The sequence below is a fragment of the Maylandia zebra genome, linkage group LG14 (assembly GCF_041146795.1).
Source record: "Maylandia zebra isolate NMK-2024a linkage group LG14, Mzebra_GT3a, whole genome shotgun sequence".
Lineage (NCBI taxonomy): Eukaryota > Metazoa > Chordata > Actinopteri > Cichliformes > Cichlidae > Maylandia > Maylandia zebra.
The window spans coordinates 22,175,338-22,190,008 of record NC_135180.1 but is presented as its reverse complement, the minus strand read 5'-3'; the positions used below and the strand labels follow the sequence as shown (position 1 = coordinate 22,190,008).

The window sequence follows — 14,671 nt, the reverse complement described above, 5'->3', positions numbered from 1 at the left end:
AACTTTGACATTTTGCATTTTATTTGTAAGGCTCCAAATTACACCATGGAGCGTTGCATAAGAATGAAACGGATGACTTCTCATCTGCCTAGGGCCTAAATATATATATAGATAACACACACATATATATATCAGATGTGTGCTTCTTAGTTATTTATGTTTGTGTTTGTTTTTAGTGCTGTATCCATGTTTCAGCAAGATTGGATCCAAGTCAGAGCTGAGTCTACACTCAGGTCTATTTGTGGAACTGCCAGATGGTTATCTATATTGCTTCTAGGATGCACTGTGTCACTCAAGCACTCTCGAAATAGTGAGTGTTGCGATGAAATAATAAATAAGAATGTGTGATTAACTAAGCGACAAAATTAAGCTTGCCTGTGTGGGCGCTTGCATGGGGTTAAGTGCAACTTTTACTTGTGTGCATGGCCTCCTGGCATGTTCTGGGATAGGGTTACTGTTTAAACAGAGCCACTCTTACAAATGTCTTCCAAGAATCACTCCAGCAAATGCTCCAGAGAGTTCCCTCATGTCACCGATATGTCTACTTTTTTTTTGTTATTTAGTGGCATAGCTTACTGTATGAATGTAACAGCTCCTTGTCTGAATAAGTCTGATAAACACACTTCAACTTTTTGCAGCAACGTACATGAACAGGACAAGAAACTTCAGTTTTCCAAGAAATTTCGAGAGTTGCGTTGCCATAGCAGCCAGCCACAACAGACAGCGCGCGGACCCCATGATGAACCCGCCAATTCGAGGGACGGATTCGTACCACGTGGTCTGCAGTCAGCGCGACTTTGTTTTTAACATCAGGTTGCCTGTCATCGCCTCTATAGTAACGATACCGAGGCTGAGCGGCGAGCTCCGGACACCTGTGGCGGATTTTTTCTAGAAGAACTTTACCGCTTCGAAAACACCTGAAAATGTTCAACAGCAGTCTCAGGGAGTTTGATGAAGATCCGTTCGCCTCGTGAGTAACTGAACCAGTGTGTTAAATTTTTCTTAAGAGCTGTCACTGTTCAAATCTGTTGGGTTTTCAGTTTGGAAGTCTTGCTAAATCTTCATTCGTGTATGTATTTGTCAATTTATCACGCGGATGAACAGCAGTGGGAATATTGTTTTTATTAAAATCTGTCATTGGCACATTAGACCTAACTAAATTGACTGTGTTATCTGTTGTTCGGTTAATTAGATGTGCAATATACAAGACAATAACAGCCTGATAGTTTTCCTTGACTTAGTCGTGTTACTGCAATTTTGCACCGAGCACAGTAACTGTGATATGATACAGTTTTTAATAAGTTTAAGTTGTTATAGTTGGTTTTAATGTGAACCCCTTTACTTGTTAAAAATAAATACAAGGGCGTTACTTTGTGTCCATATTTGTTTTTGATGCAGCTTTCTATCATTACAAGGACGAGCCAGTGCAGTTTGCAGAAAGTGTAGTATAGTGTCTACACTGGCACTGTGCTATCACTTAGTTAGGGCAGCCACACTTGACCCGACTTCTAAGGCAAGTGTTAAAGGTGGCTAAAATTATATTAGGAGTCCTTCATATTTCAGTGTGTTGTCTTCAGTAAAGACTTTGTCTATAATGTGTTTCAAGCTCATGTAACTAAAAGATGTAAGTCATTCTGACATGTAAACATAAATCTTTTTTTATTTCTGTTTTTTCTTTTCCTTTTCTTTTCCTTAGCGAATATTGAGACACACTTTGTCTTTACTACTTCTTCCTTTCCCACAGGGATCCTTTCCGTGCACATAGGGAGCATATGCGGCAGATGATGCGTAGCTTCTCCGAGCCTTTCGGTGGGGCCCTTATGCCAAGTCTAATGGATGGGAGAAACCGTGGCCACGAGATGGTAGAACATCCCAGTTCATCCCATCCACTGAGAAACGAACACAGGGTGAGAACGTGTTTCGTCAACTTGTAAACTCAGCTAACATGTAATAGACACCACCAGTTTAGCTCTACAAGGGAAATGAATGAAGCCTCTGCTTAAGTGTAACACTTATGATCTGTGAGTTTATAACCACAGATGGCTGGTATTTTGAGTTTACTAAGGCTATACTGGAAGCCTGCCACTGGCACCTCTCACTGAGGTATGGGTCCATGTGAGTCTTTGGTTTTGGGAAAGGGCAACCCCCTTGGCCTCTCAGGACAGTTATATCTAGCCCTGAAGAGCCCTATTTATAGTGCATTGTTCCACTGACACACTGCTTTCTTGCAAAAACATGCACAGTCTTAAAGCTTGAAAACTCCAAGGCATATGACCCCAAAGAACTCTGCTTTTCTCTGCTGAAGATAAGTGTTTATTTAGATATTACTTTAGCTGGTCTGTCATCATTAAATGCAATGCTATCCCAATAATAGCATTGCATTTAATTAGCAATTGCATGCAATAATCTTTTATTGCATGCAATTTGTCTTATACCCTGAGCTTAAGGCCATGGCTTTGCAACATATTTCCTCAAGATATGATGGTTAGACAGTATTCATTGACCAGATGACCGGAACTTTTTGATGTTAACTGTCCTCGATGTAATGAAATAACGAGTAGATAGGCCAAGGGTTAGTTTAGACCTGCTACTGCACCCGTTAACCTTTTCCAAATCGCCCCTCCACTGCCTGCTTTTAGTCAAACTTAGTTCCCGTCACCTGCTTTGATCCCACTACCTCATGAGAGCCTGTATTTATATCCTTGATAATGACTTACATCAGAAGCCTGCCCTGAATCGCCAGCTGTCTGCTTTCTCTTTATTAGCACCATACCTTTAACTAGCTAATGCCAGCTGAGAGGGAAGCTCTTACTACTTGTCTAATGAGAGTGGGAGAGGAAGTCTGCCACAACTATCTGCACGCACAGCCTATAGACCACCTTGAGCTTAAAACACTGAAAAGACAGAACCACCAGGTGATCTAGGTTTCCTTCAAGCAGTGGAGGCACTGCAGGGGGTCATGGATACAAGGCAAATCCTAGAAAGTGGGACTGACGGATTGCTCTGAACTGCTTCACCCTCTTGTTTAAAGCATCAGCCTGCAGAATAAATAGGAGAGAGGTAAGGTGAGCGGAGGTGTGGTTCTCTACAGAGTGGCTGCTTCACCAGATCTGAGTCAATCTTAGTTAGGTTGGTCAGGGGCCTTGTTAGAGCTGTGCAGTTCAGCAAAAAAACACCCACTCATAACTTACAAATCCCAGGAATTTAGGTCTTTTAAAAACCTTTCTTTTCTTTTTTTCTTTTTTTTTAATCAGACTTTTTTTTAATGTCCCAGTGACTACTGGAGTAAACTTTAACTTTGGATAATGCTTCCCATCATGCACCATGTCATGTTTCTCCCAGCATTTGCTTGGAATCCTACCATCATCCAGATATGTGCAGTGTATGCTGCATGTGGATACAACACATCATGGAGACCCAGAAAATTTAGAAGGGAGTACCACAAACTGACAGACTAAAGAAGCGGCTTTCAGCTTGTACTCTGCTGAGATGTCAAATCTGACAGTGTTCCAAACACAGGGTTTTGAAAACCCTAACTGGTCCAGGAGCTCATCAGCCTGGGGCACTGAATAAACATCGAACGGTGGATCTTCATTCACCCTGTTATAGTCTACACATAACAGAACAGACACTTCCTCCTTCAAGTCAAGGACAAGAAAGGGGCTACACTGAAAGCTGTTGTGCTGCTCTGTTGTTTCCTCTAACAGCAAATCTGGTTTACAGAAACCTGTTGTGTTAGCGTTCTCTTACACTGTTTTGTTAAAACAACAATCAGAAGACCTACTGTGTGGTAAGACATATGAAATTAAGTCTCTGCTTTGCCTCATTTATCTGAAGATAAGGAGAAATGCCGCCCAAGAGTGGTCTGAAGCTGTGCAGCTGTGTTATTGTCTTTGCAGTGGCTTGTATGTACAGATGTCACGGACACTCGGCTTATTCATTGTTGCTCTTTTCATCCATCTGTTTGGCAGAATGTGCCTTGGCAATGGTGCTGCAATTAGTGGCTGCACGACAGACAGCTCACTCGCTCCCTCTAACTGTTCTCCAATATCACAGGCACAAATGTGCACGCAAAAATACATCAATAAAACATCTTCACAAGCATAATTACGCACAGTCGCAGCTTACAGAGTAACATGGATGCAATGGCACACACACACTGACAACATAAATGCTGGAAGGCTTGTACTTCTTGTATTCGCTTACCAAGCATTAGATTCTCAGCAGGACAGTAAGTCCTGCCTTACCTTCCATGGCTGCTTTGAGTATTCACATTTCTCTGTCGCTTGCCAATATCAACCACCGGGTTTATATTACATTTCAAAACATGTCTTCATAAAGGCATTTGTTTACAAAAGTATCACTGACAATCAAGCCTCACTGTAATTCTACAGTTGGTTCTGTTTAGTTAGGGTTACAAAGGTGTGAGCTCTTTTTTTTGTTGCTGATTAATATTCTGTTTACACTGAATAAAAAAATCTATAAAAATGTAGAAAGTTGGCTTTATTCGCCTATTAATGTTAGTCACCTGACTCAGTGCCTCTTTACCTTCTCTGTAGTCGTTTAGCTCTGAGAGAACAAATTTAACAAAAAACTTTCTGGTGATTTATCACTTCTTTGGTTCCTGCAGCCTGCCTCGGGATGCAAAGTTGTAGGTTTAATATCAAACTGACAGACAGAAAAGATCAACTTTCAGCTATCCACCAGCCAAAAATAATGTGTAACATGTAGACCACATTATTTTTCACCCTCAGTCTCTCCTCTGCTCAACCCTGGTCTAAATATAATGCTGGCAGATATGTAACTGGCATTTATTAGTTCACAGATGCCACTGTGGGATAAAAATGGCTGTGAGGGCCTCATAGATACGGGTCAGGAGCATTTTACATCAGCTTGACCTTTGAAAAGAGCTGAGAGAGCAGCCTTGGACTCTGGGACCGCTGTGAGATTCCTGTCCTCAGTGGTCCACCCTGCCCACTGAAGCCTTCCTAGAATGAATGAAGCTCAGTTTCAGTGTTCAAGCCACACTAATCTCTGGCAATGCGACCCAATTACACTTGGAACACAAGTCACTCAACACCCCACTGATCACGCACAATACCACTGTGCATCACACTCACTGAAAATCCATTGGCACACATCATGATGGCAGTTGAGATGTTTATCCAGGGTCAAAGGGTCACAAACACCTGTGATTTTGGCCGAGGGAACACAGACTCTGAATGAAGCCTGCAGGCCGGCCCCTCCTGGTTTCTCACTCCTTTCACTTCCAGAAGATTCAAGGCCTTGAACGCCTGTGCTTTGAGCTATGTGGGGAGTTGTGTGTGACTGTGTCAAGGGCTTACATACTGATGTATGAAAATCTAACAGCTACTGGCAATAACCACAGCAAACACAGAAAGTCTACAGTTTTTGTATGTAGCAACATATCACTGAGCTAGAACATGTATGTACAGTTGTTGTCCAAAGTTTACACACACTCATCATGGGCATCAATGTCATGCTAATTTGAGGCTTTTAATGATTTGTTTGAACTGGGTTTTTTTTCCAGGGTAAAATGATTGCACAGCATACAGATTTTCTCTAACCCACATTGAGTCAAAAGGAAGCATATAGGCTCAAATAAATACATACACCAATCATTTAATGAGTAGTGCTAAAGGTTCTACAATGTCATTCAACGTGATGAGGGCAAGTACATGTGAACTTATGATCACAAGTGTATAATGCAGACATTTTTACTATTACTGTTCCAAATTATTCAAATATTGTGTGTGAAGTTGTGTTGCTAAACTGGTGTTGTTTGACTCCCCAGGATATGAGCCGGTCGTTGTTGCCATTTGGTGGGATTGACAATACGGTCAGTAGAGTTCTCTTTTGTTCATTAAAACTCATGTGACTTTCTCATATATAGGCTATGTGTGTGCTCCTAAGTCTGTAACTAGTTCTGTCCACTACTGTTTGTCCAGGAACCAGCACTCATCGACCATTTCTTCTGATCCATTTATATGCCACTACTCCATGCTATAAACTTCTGCCAACTCTCTGCAAAAATGTCTTGTCCATGTCTCTCTATGCTCTCCTTTTTTCTCTTCTGTTTCCCCTTACCCTGTAACCAGTTGTAATGGATGGTTCCTCACAGTCCCATAAACCCTGAGTATTTCCTCATAACATATTGTTTGGGGTTTTTCCCTAATGTTGTAAAACTGAATTGAACTCCAAATTTAAACTATCAAATTACTCTTTCAAGGCTTTAACACTTTAAAGTCAAAGTTAATCATGAAATGGTGTTTGGGAGATGATTAGTAACATAAATATTATTGTGGTGCTAGATTACACCCAAACACATACATTACTTGTAACAATACTCAGAATACATGAAGACAGAGTCTATTTTAAACTTCTGAAAAAAATACAATGAATAATTCCTATGAAAACTCTGTGACCAGTATGTGGAATGACTGGCGGGTTGCTTTAGTAGTTTTACATAATCTAGTTTATAATGGTCTCAACTGTGGCATCATCATCGCTGTTTGGCACAATTAAGATTATGTCTAGCTAATAGTAGTTTAAAAAATGTGATTGGTCTTTGTCTTACTCTGAGAAGTTATGAGGATGTAACCATAGTGGTTTGCAGTTTCTGAAGTATAAGGCTGATGATGCATCTGTTTCTGTAAGATCTGGGTCCATTTAATTAGGGGAAAACCCGGCTTGACAAAAGCAGCACAGAAACATTTGAAGTTATCCATTTTTAATATCTCTATGCAAGGAAAATCCAGATCAAGGAATCCTCTGCTGTACTTGCTTAAACTTTAGTCACGAATGCCAGGAGGTAACGTGATACAGTATTGTGAAGTGATAAAATGTGTCCCGGGCAGCAACTGTGTAAGATACATGTACGGACTTCACTGTGCTAAATGTATGTTTGTACGCATGCTGCGGCTGTTTATGAGCTGAAAATGTTTTGTGACCCATGTGAGGCCAGCCGTCAAATGACTGTTATTATTTTCCCATTGTGTCTGTGCAGGACTTGATGAGAAACCCTTTCGGTGTGTTTGACAACATGATGGCCAGCATGAGAAGTAGGATGGAGGGAATGCACAGAAACCTTGTGAGTTTACGTTCAGCCTGTTTCTCTTGGCAGTTTCTTCTTGTTAAAAGGAGTTTTTCCTTCCCACTGTTGCCAAGTGGTTGCTAATAGTGGGTTGTCCGATTGTTGGTGTTTTCTCTCTATTAACTTACAATATAAAGTGCCTTAAAGCAAATATTGTTGTGATTTGGAACGATTTAACTAAAACTGAATTGATATTGAAAATTATGTTATACAAAAGGCGATTGCCTGACAGTATTTGTTTCTGTGTGTTTCAGGAGTCCGCAGATTCAAACACCCACTCATTTCGCTCCTCATCAGTAATGACATATTCAAAGGTTGGAAATGAGCCTCCCAAGGTCTACCAAGCAACCTCGTCAACACGCTGTGCCCCAGGAGGGGTAAGTAACCCTGTGGATGTATTACTGTACTATATTATATCAAAACTAAATGCATGTTAGTGCTGTAAGTTTCCACTTCAACATGAGAAACGTCTACACTTTGACTATCATATACTCTCAATATGAGCTTGTTTTATTGGTATTATTACAGCTTTCCTTGTAACTCCTATGTCACATGACTTTAATGATATGTGCTTATTTTTAACACGCCCCAGATCAAGGAGACCCGGCAAGCAATCAGAGACTCTGAGAGTGGTCTCGAGAAGATGAAAATCGGACACCACATCCAGGACAGGGGGCATGTTGTTGAGAAGAAATACAACAAGAAAACAGGAGAGAAGGAGTTCAACCAGGACTTTCAAAATATGGATGAATGTATGTTATAACTTTACTATTTCTGTATGTAAAGGCTGCAAAAATGTATTCTCCCTCAATTTTTTAAGCGTACCACCATAGTTTTATGGTGTGTTTGGATAAGTTGGTAACACTTTATAATACGACCCTAGACTAAGGGCGTAATTCCCCTGTAATTTAATGGAATTTCCGTGTATTTTATTTGAAATTACAATGTCATTTTACTTATACAAAAAGTTAAAAGTAGGTACACTACAGTAAGGCGGCAACAAGTCAGATTTTTACAAGAAACAAAGAAAAAACTATACACTAAGTAAATGTAAGTAATTTTGCTTAATGCATAAGTATTTTTAAGTGTTATGTAACGTCAGTTATTTTACAGGAAATGAGACATAAAATATACTTAAAGTAATTTTAGTACAGTGTAAGCAATTTTGTGTGTAATTTTATCATAATCTTTTGGAACAACAAACAACGTTACAAATTTGTAATGGAGTGGATTCATCTTGGCCCCTTACATCTTTTATGACATTACTTATACATTACTTAAAATTACTTACAATGTAATTATTTCTTTGTTTTCTTTAAAAAAAAATCTGACTTGTTGTTATTCGTGGCTCAAGAGTTGGGAGTCGCCTTGGGCGACTGTGGCTCAGGGGGTTGGGAATCGCATCTGTAACCGGAAGGTCGCCGGTTCGATCCCTGGGCTCTCTGTCCTGGTCGTTGTGTCCTTGGGCAAGACACTTTACCTTACTTGCCTACTGGTGTTGGCCAGAGGGGCCGATGGCGCGATATGGCAGCCTCGCTTCTGTCAGTCTGCCCCAGGGCAGCTGTGGCTACAACAGTAGCTGCCTCCACCAGTGTGTGAATGTGAGAGTGAATGAATAGTGGTATTGTAAAGCGCTTTGGGTGCCTTGAAAAGCGCTATATCAATCCAATCCATTATTATTATTATTGTAATCAGAAGGTTGCCGGTTCGAGCCCCGGCTCCGTCAGTCTCGGTCGTTGTGTCCTTGGGCAAGACACTTCACCCGTTGCCTACTGGTGGTGGTCAGAGGGCCCGGTGGCGCCAGTGTCCGGCAGCCTCGCCTCTGTCAGTGCGCCCCAGGGTGGCTGTGGCTACAATGTAGCTTGCCATCACCAGTGTGTGAATGTGTGTGTGAATGGGTGGGTGACTGGATGTGTAAAGCGCTTTGGGGTCCTTGGGGACTAGTAAAGCTCTATATAAATACAGGCCATTTACCATTTATTGTGCATCTACCTTGAAGTATCTGTAGGTAAATAAAATACATTGTAATACCATATAACATACACTGAAATTCCATTTAATTACAGGGTAATTATGTCCTTAGTTTTAGTTTTTTTTCTCATTTTTAAATATTTTTATTTTAATAAATAACATGCCAACTGAGTCGTGTAAAGTCTTAAAGGGCAGGTGTGTAGGAATGGATATGTATCAGCTAAACTGGAATGCAGTGTTCATAATACTACGTAATAACAGGATTGCTTAATAAGAGCTCTTTGTGTTTACTTGGTAGATGTACAGATAAATCAAACACTTTCTGTAGGGACTTTTACATTTTAATGTTGACACAAAATCTGACCTATACCATAGACCCATCCTTCAGTCCATCCATCAATTTTCTTCTGGTATTCCAGTTCAAGGTCAGAGTTTTTCCCGAGCTGTCATAGGGTGAGAGGCAGCGTATATCCTGTGCACATCGCCCTATAGTCTCATCTAAATGATTAAAAACAGCGAAGGAGGTACACTTGATTGGTCTCAGCCTGTAACTTTACTAGATGTCATTGAATTCTACACAGCAGTTGTTTAAAGTGATCAGAACATTTCGGGTGAAGAAATGTAAACGGCTTTTACAACGCCAAATTTGAGGGCACAGAAGTCCAGGAGATGACCAGCTTGTCTTTACATTTTTAATTCAATCTGTCCTTAGTAGCGGGCGGTATTATAAAGCGTTACCAACAAGTTCCATGCCTAACACGATAATAATTCCTCACCCTCAGCTGAAGCACAGTCTTTTGATGATGAGTGGCAGCAGGAAGTGTCCAAGTTTCAGCAAACCGGGCCCATGTCTCGCTTGAACGAACCACAACCCCGTGTTGTTCACCAGGCAGCCCTCACTGGTCCTGAGCAGGACCACAGGTTGGATTATTATTGGATTATTATGTAGTGCTGCAGACAGTTGAGAAACTCCAGATCAGCATCAAATGACAAACATATGGAAGATACGTATTTAATTTTTGTCTTTGTTTTGGTGTTTCCTGCAGAGACCAACCAGGGAGCAAGGCTAAAGGAAAACAGAAAAAGTGAGAGCTCAGGGACGACGAAGCAGTGTGCAATAAAGTTGTTTGTTTTTAAACAGCATACAGTACAAACTGGTGCCCTTCTTACCCATAAACACAGTCAGACCACTGACCTGGATTTTAAAAGGTCAAGCTGTGTCTGGTTTTTCAATATTTTGGCTCAGTTACTTACGTTTCACACTACTGCTGCACATTTTCTGAAACATGCTGCACAACTATGAGAATGCTAAACATTTTTCAGCACTTAGTTTGAATCGGTGCACTATTTGCTACACATAAATGGTAAGGCGTTTGGCACTACACGAGACAAAAGAATTATTAAAAACTAGAAAATGTTTATATCTCTGGGGCATTAACGATATAGAAATGTAATGCATTGAAGTTGCAAAAGCAGTTATAGTGCACTTTGAATATGCTTGGTTTCATTATATTTTTTTTCCTTGAGGATGTAGTGATGTCATCATATTGGGGTAACACATTCAAAACGCAGTTGATTTCATCAGTTTCTCGTATTGTCTTTTTTAATATTGTCATGCAGCCAGACCGGAGAGAACATAGTGAATTACTGAGCTGTGTGGAATGCGCTAATGCACTTAGATCATACCTGTTTTGTCTGAGATTATGTTGTCTTGTACCTGATGCGACAGATATGTACTTTATCTGCTGTAATCTTATGTAAAAAGAACTATTACCCTTCTCTTTTTATATTGTTAATTTGGTGTTGTCTCGCTTTTCATCTGATGAACTCCGTTCACAAACTGTCGACGTGTGAATTTTTCTCAGTGATTTGTGTATTTTTACGAGCTTTAACAGTGAAGAAAATGTATCAACTGAAAATAAAAGTGATAAGACTAATCTGTTGGGGTTTTTTTTTTTTAAGTATATACAAAGGTTATCCTCAATATTTGGAAGTCAGTCTGAATACTGAATAACATAGCATAGCCGGTGTCGAAATGAAGCCCTTGTCTCTAAGAGTGACCGGGGGTGGTATTTTTGGATCTAAGCACTTGTCAGTAGCTCAGATTGGTCTGAGATGTTACACAGCTGCAAGCGTGCCTCTCACATGTTTCTATATCAGACTGCATACATCCCAGAGCTTCAGATACAATTGGAAGAAGCTGCAGAAACCTGACCTGTTAACAAAGTCCTCATTCACCCTCTGAATACACAGCACAAGGGCCAAAAGAGCATGATGGTATGTAAATATAGAGTGCTGTGCAAAAGTCTTGAAACACCTTTCATTTCATTATATTTTGCTTCTAATGGCTCAGACCTTTACTCTGTAGCTCTGTACATTGGCTGCTTTTTCAGTCATTTTCAGTCCAGTCCTTATGCCTGAACCATTGTTTTAGAAGTGCTTTTTTGTTAAGCCACTTAATACTGACTTATTCAAGCATAAAGGCACCATATTCAAGGGATGAACCATGTTTGAGCCTTCACAGACAAATGAGCAAAACAATTTTAAATATTATTTTTAGACACTCATTTGCAGCCTGTCATAAAAACACAATTTATTCACATTTCTTTAGCTGAATTTATGAAAAATCCCAACAATAACATATGTTGACATTAAATACTATTTTTTTCACCAACAAGGTGATTCCCAAAGATATATTAGCAGAAAACTTGCATATTTCTACATTGGGTCCAGCTTGTCCTTCAAAACATTAGGAAACTGGATAAGTGAGAGACAAAAGAAGAAGTGACAAGCTTAAAAAAGCTAATTGCAGCAGAGGAACGGTATCTGAAAGTCACATCCTTAAGAAACATGAAAAATTTCAGCAAACATACCGGTAAGTAGAAAGATTTTATTAGCGAATACAAACGTGTTATAAAAGACTTCACCTGCGCTTCTGCCGCCACCTGCTGGTCATCTTCCAACATAACGTCTGTCAGAATTATTTACAAAGTGGTGGCAAAAACACAACTTCACGCTCCACCAAATATACATGACCTTTTGACCTGCTGACATAAATCATCATCATGGCCAATGTAGCATGAAAGTGAGAAGTAAATATTTTACAATTCTGTCACCTTTTACAAAACACCTGGTGCATAAAGAGCTGTAACCATCAGTCCAAATCTATATGATTCCTTGAGGCTGTCCCTTTCCTGCAATCTTCTTAGAACACTCCAGCAAAGCGTTGTGGATATCTTTGGCACAGGAGATCTGAGATTTGATCATGCCAAGGTACTGGGCATATGACATGGACTCTGTCTGGACGGTGTCTGGCTTGGTGGCTGTTGGGACCAGGTTGGGTGAGTGTTTGGCACTGTCGATGCTCTGTGAGAGGCACTCATATGCTAGTCGCTGCACAGAGAAGAAGAAAAAATTCAGTTTGTGGAGGAAATCTTAAGTGTAGATACAGTGCAGTGGTCCCTCGTTTATCGCGGGAGTTACATTCTAAAAGGTCTTTTAGATTTGACTGATAACTTCTTTAATTTTAATGCTTTTTTTAATAGTCAGTCTTGAGTTAAGTTCTTTTTCATCTGTTTAAGTCATTAAAACATATCACAATGAGATTGGTTTACACCCAATTTAAATATTTGTAATGTTTTGTAAGAAAAAAGGTTTACAGTCATATTTAGTTTTTAGGGGTACAGTTATGATCTCTTACAGAAATGACAAAACACTCACAAAAATCAACACATAAATGTGTCTGGATGTCTGTTTTTACTCCATGATGGATTATTTGTTTGTTTGAATCTTACCAAACATAGCTCAAGTTGATCGCAAAGGGCATAAAACTCCTCCAGGCTTTTGTCAAAGCGCTGAAGTGTCACTGAAGTGTCACTGGTTTTTCTAAAACAAAAGGAAAAAAAAGACACACATAGAAATAAATCAGAAGGCTGCTTGACACAGACATACAGATCAGAGGTTGCCACAAACGACGCTACTTACATGCCGTTGTCAATTGTCGTGTTATATGCCAAATTCAGGGAGGCGATTCTCATTACATTCTGCATTGGAAAGAAGTAAAGTAAATTTTATTCACACTCTACACCTTCACAGTATGTTTCAGATCAATATTGAGCCAGGCGAAGAATTCCTTCCTAAGTGTCTACAACAGATTTTGGATAATAGTGAATTAGTGACTAATGATCCATATTAATGTTTCAAAGAACAGGAAGATAGTATATTTTTAGGTTTTACATGACTGTCAAAACGATTTAAATATATTTTATTCAAAGGAAAATGTCAAGATAATTCCAGAACTGATTGGCTGTTTAACTACACATTTACACAGGACTTTACAGGACCCGGCCAAATATGTTGGGAGGCAGGCAGTTCCCATGGTAATGTGAAAGTCCCCTTTGACCTCCGTCATAAGAGTCCAATAAAAATAATAAAAATACACATCAAGAGGGGTGGGATGTACAGTTTCACGGTTTCCATATTCACTAAAATCACAGTTTAATTGAAGTAGAACCACACTGGTGGATCTAAAATCCACCTCAATAGATCGGGATTAACGTCATTGTACAAAAATTTGAAGCACCTGTGCAACAGTATCGAATTATAAAATATATTTTTATGTATACTGGGAAACTTTCGGGAAAGGTATCAAATTTCAGGCTAAAATAATTAAATTTGTTTTGTTTTTTACTGCTGTTAAATGTCAAAACGAACAGTATGTGAGGGTTAGCATCTTCAGCCAGCTACATGCGCAGCACTTACCTGTAAGCTCTCCTTTAGCTGCGGTATAAGCATCTTAAATCTCTGAACTGGGTCAAAGTCTTGCTGTTGACTCAGTTGCTGTTGTTGCTGTTGTTGTTGCTGTTGCTGTTGTTGTTGTTGTTGCTGCTGTTGTTGTTGCTGCATTGAAGCAGACTGTTGTTGTAATCCGGCCTGAGACATCGACCCTCCTGGTTGCGGCTGCTGAGACGCCATCTTGTTCTGCTGTGACTAGAATATCCGGGAAAATATCCGGTTCTATAATTTTCAAAATAAAAGTAATTCTTAAGCGGGTCACTGAAGGAAGAGGGAAGGGACGGGTATAAAATAAATTTAAAAAACAACAAAACACTCCTCAAAATCTTCTATGTTAAACCTTATATTATACATTTTAATTGGATTAAGCAACAAACAAATGCTGATTTTAGCACAGAGTCACCACATTATAAACTTCCAGACTTTGAAGAGACCTTGTAATGAAATGGGTCCATTCAGAAGAAAATAACAGACTCGTTTAGGTTAGGTGATAGCTTTTGTGTGTCAATTTGCCACTTTAATGTAAAAAATTTGTTGTCCCTTAGTTTTTTTCTACCTTCTGTGGCCCTAATATTCTTTTGTACAGTCTTGATTATTTTGAACTACATGTACAACCTTATTCATTCCCAGAGATACTGTTTTTATTAATTGTAATAATACTTTAGTTTGTTTTCCGTGGTTCTTTTTCATTTACACAAAAATAAATTTTTTATTTTGCGATATTTAATGTATTTTCTGTACCAGTGATTGTATGAATGACTTTAAAAAAAATTACAGGCTTTGCAAAGCAGG

The 14,671-nt window shown here is 39.5% G+C and overlaps 2 protein-coding genes across 3 annotated transcripts; one reads left to right on the top strand and one right to left on the bottom strand.

Annotated features, from left to right (window-relative positions):
- The first annotated feature begins 730 nt into the window (after positions 1–730).
- mlf1 (myeloid leukemia factor 1) lies at positions 731–11,022 on the top strand. 2 transcript variants are annotated; one of them, XM_076873202.1, is made up of 8 exons: positions 731–970; positions 1,697–1,907; positions 5,816–5,860; positions 7,028–7,111; positions 7,369–7,491; positions 7,707–7,866; positions 9,868–10,006; positions 10,132–11,022. In XM_076873202.1, exons 2-8 carry the CDS (start codon positions 1,773–1,775, stop codon positions 10,172–10,174), a joined length of 729 nt encoding a protein of 242 aa, XP_076729317.1. In that variant the 5' UTR covers positions 731–970; positions 1,697–1,772; the 3' UTR covers positions 10,175–11,022. The 2 variants fall into 2 exon arrangements, with proteins under 2 accessions (XP_076729317.1, XP_004543772.1); XM_004543715.5 differs by having other exon boundaries at positions 733–970; positions 1,745–1,907.
- A 939-nt stretch (positions 11,023–11,961) lies between these two features.
- med29 (mediator complex subunit 29) lies at positions 11,962–14,092 on the bottom strand. Its single transcript, XM_004543717.2, has 4 exons — positions 13,847–14,092; positions 13,070–13,128; positions 12,880–12,970; positions 11,962–12,478 (listed from the first exon to the last, which is right to left on the bottom strand). The coding sequence occupies exons 1-4, from the start codon at positions 14,057–14,059 to the stop codon at positions 12,251–12,253; spliced, it is 591 nt and encodes a 196-aa protein (XP_004543774.1). The 5' UTR covers positions 14,060–14,092; the 3' UTR covers positions 11,962–12,250.
- Between the last annotated feature and the right edge of the window lie 579 nt (positions 14,093–14,671).

Coding starts and splice junctions, on each gene's coding strand:
- mlf1 (XM_004543715.5), top strand. CDS start 924: ATGTTCAACAGCAGTCTCAGGGAGTTTGATGAAGATCCGTTCGCCTC. Junction 971..1,744: donor GATGAAGATCCGTTCGCCTC/GTGAGTAACTGA, acceptor CCTTTCCCACAG/GGATCCTTTCCGTGCACATA. Junction 7,112..7,368: donor AGGGAATGCACAGAAACCTT/GTGAGTTTACGT, acceptor TGTGTGTTTCAG/GAGTCCGCAGATTCAAACAC.
- med29 (XM_004543717.2), bottom strand. CDS start 14,059: ATGGCGTCTCAGCAGCCGCAACCAGGAGGGTCGATGTCTCAGGCCGGA. Junction 13,129..13,846: donor AGCTAAAGGAGAGCTTACAG/GTAAGTGCTGCG, acceptor TTTCCAATGCAG/AATGTAATGAGAATCGCCTC. Junction 12,479..12,879: donor ATCAACTTGAGCTATGTTTG/GTAAGATTCAAA, acceptor TTCTCTGTGCAG/CGACTAGCATATGAGTGCCT.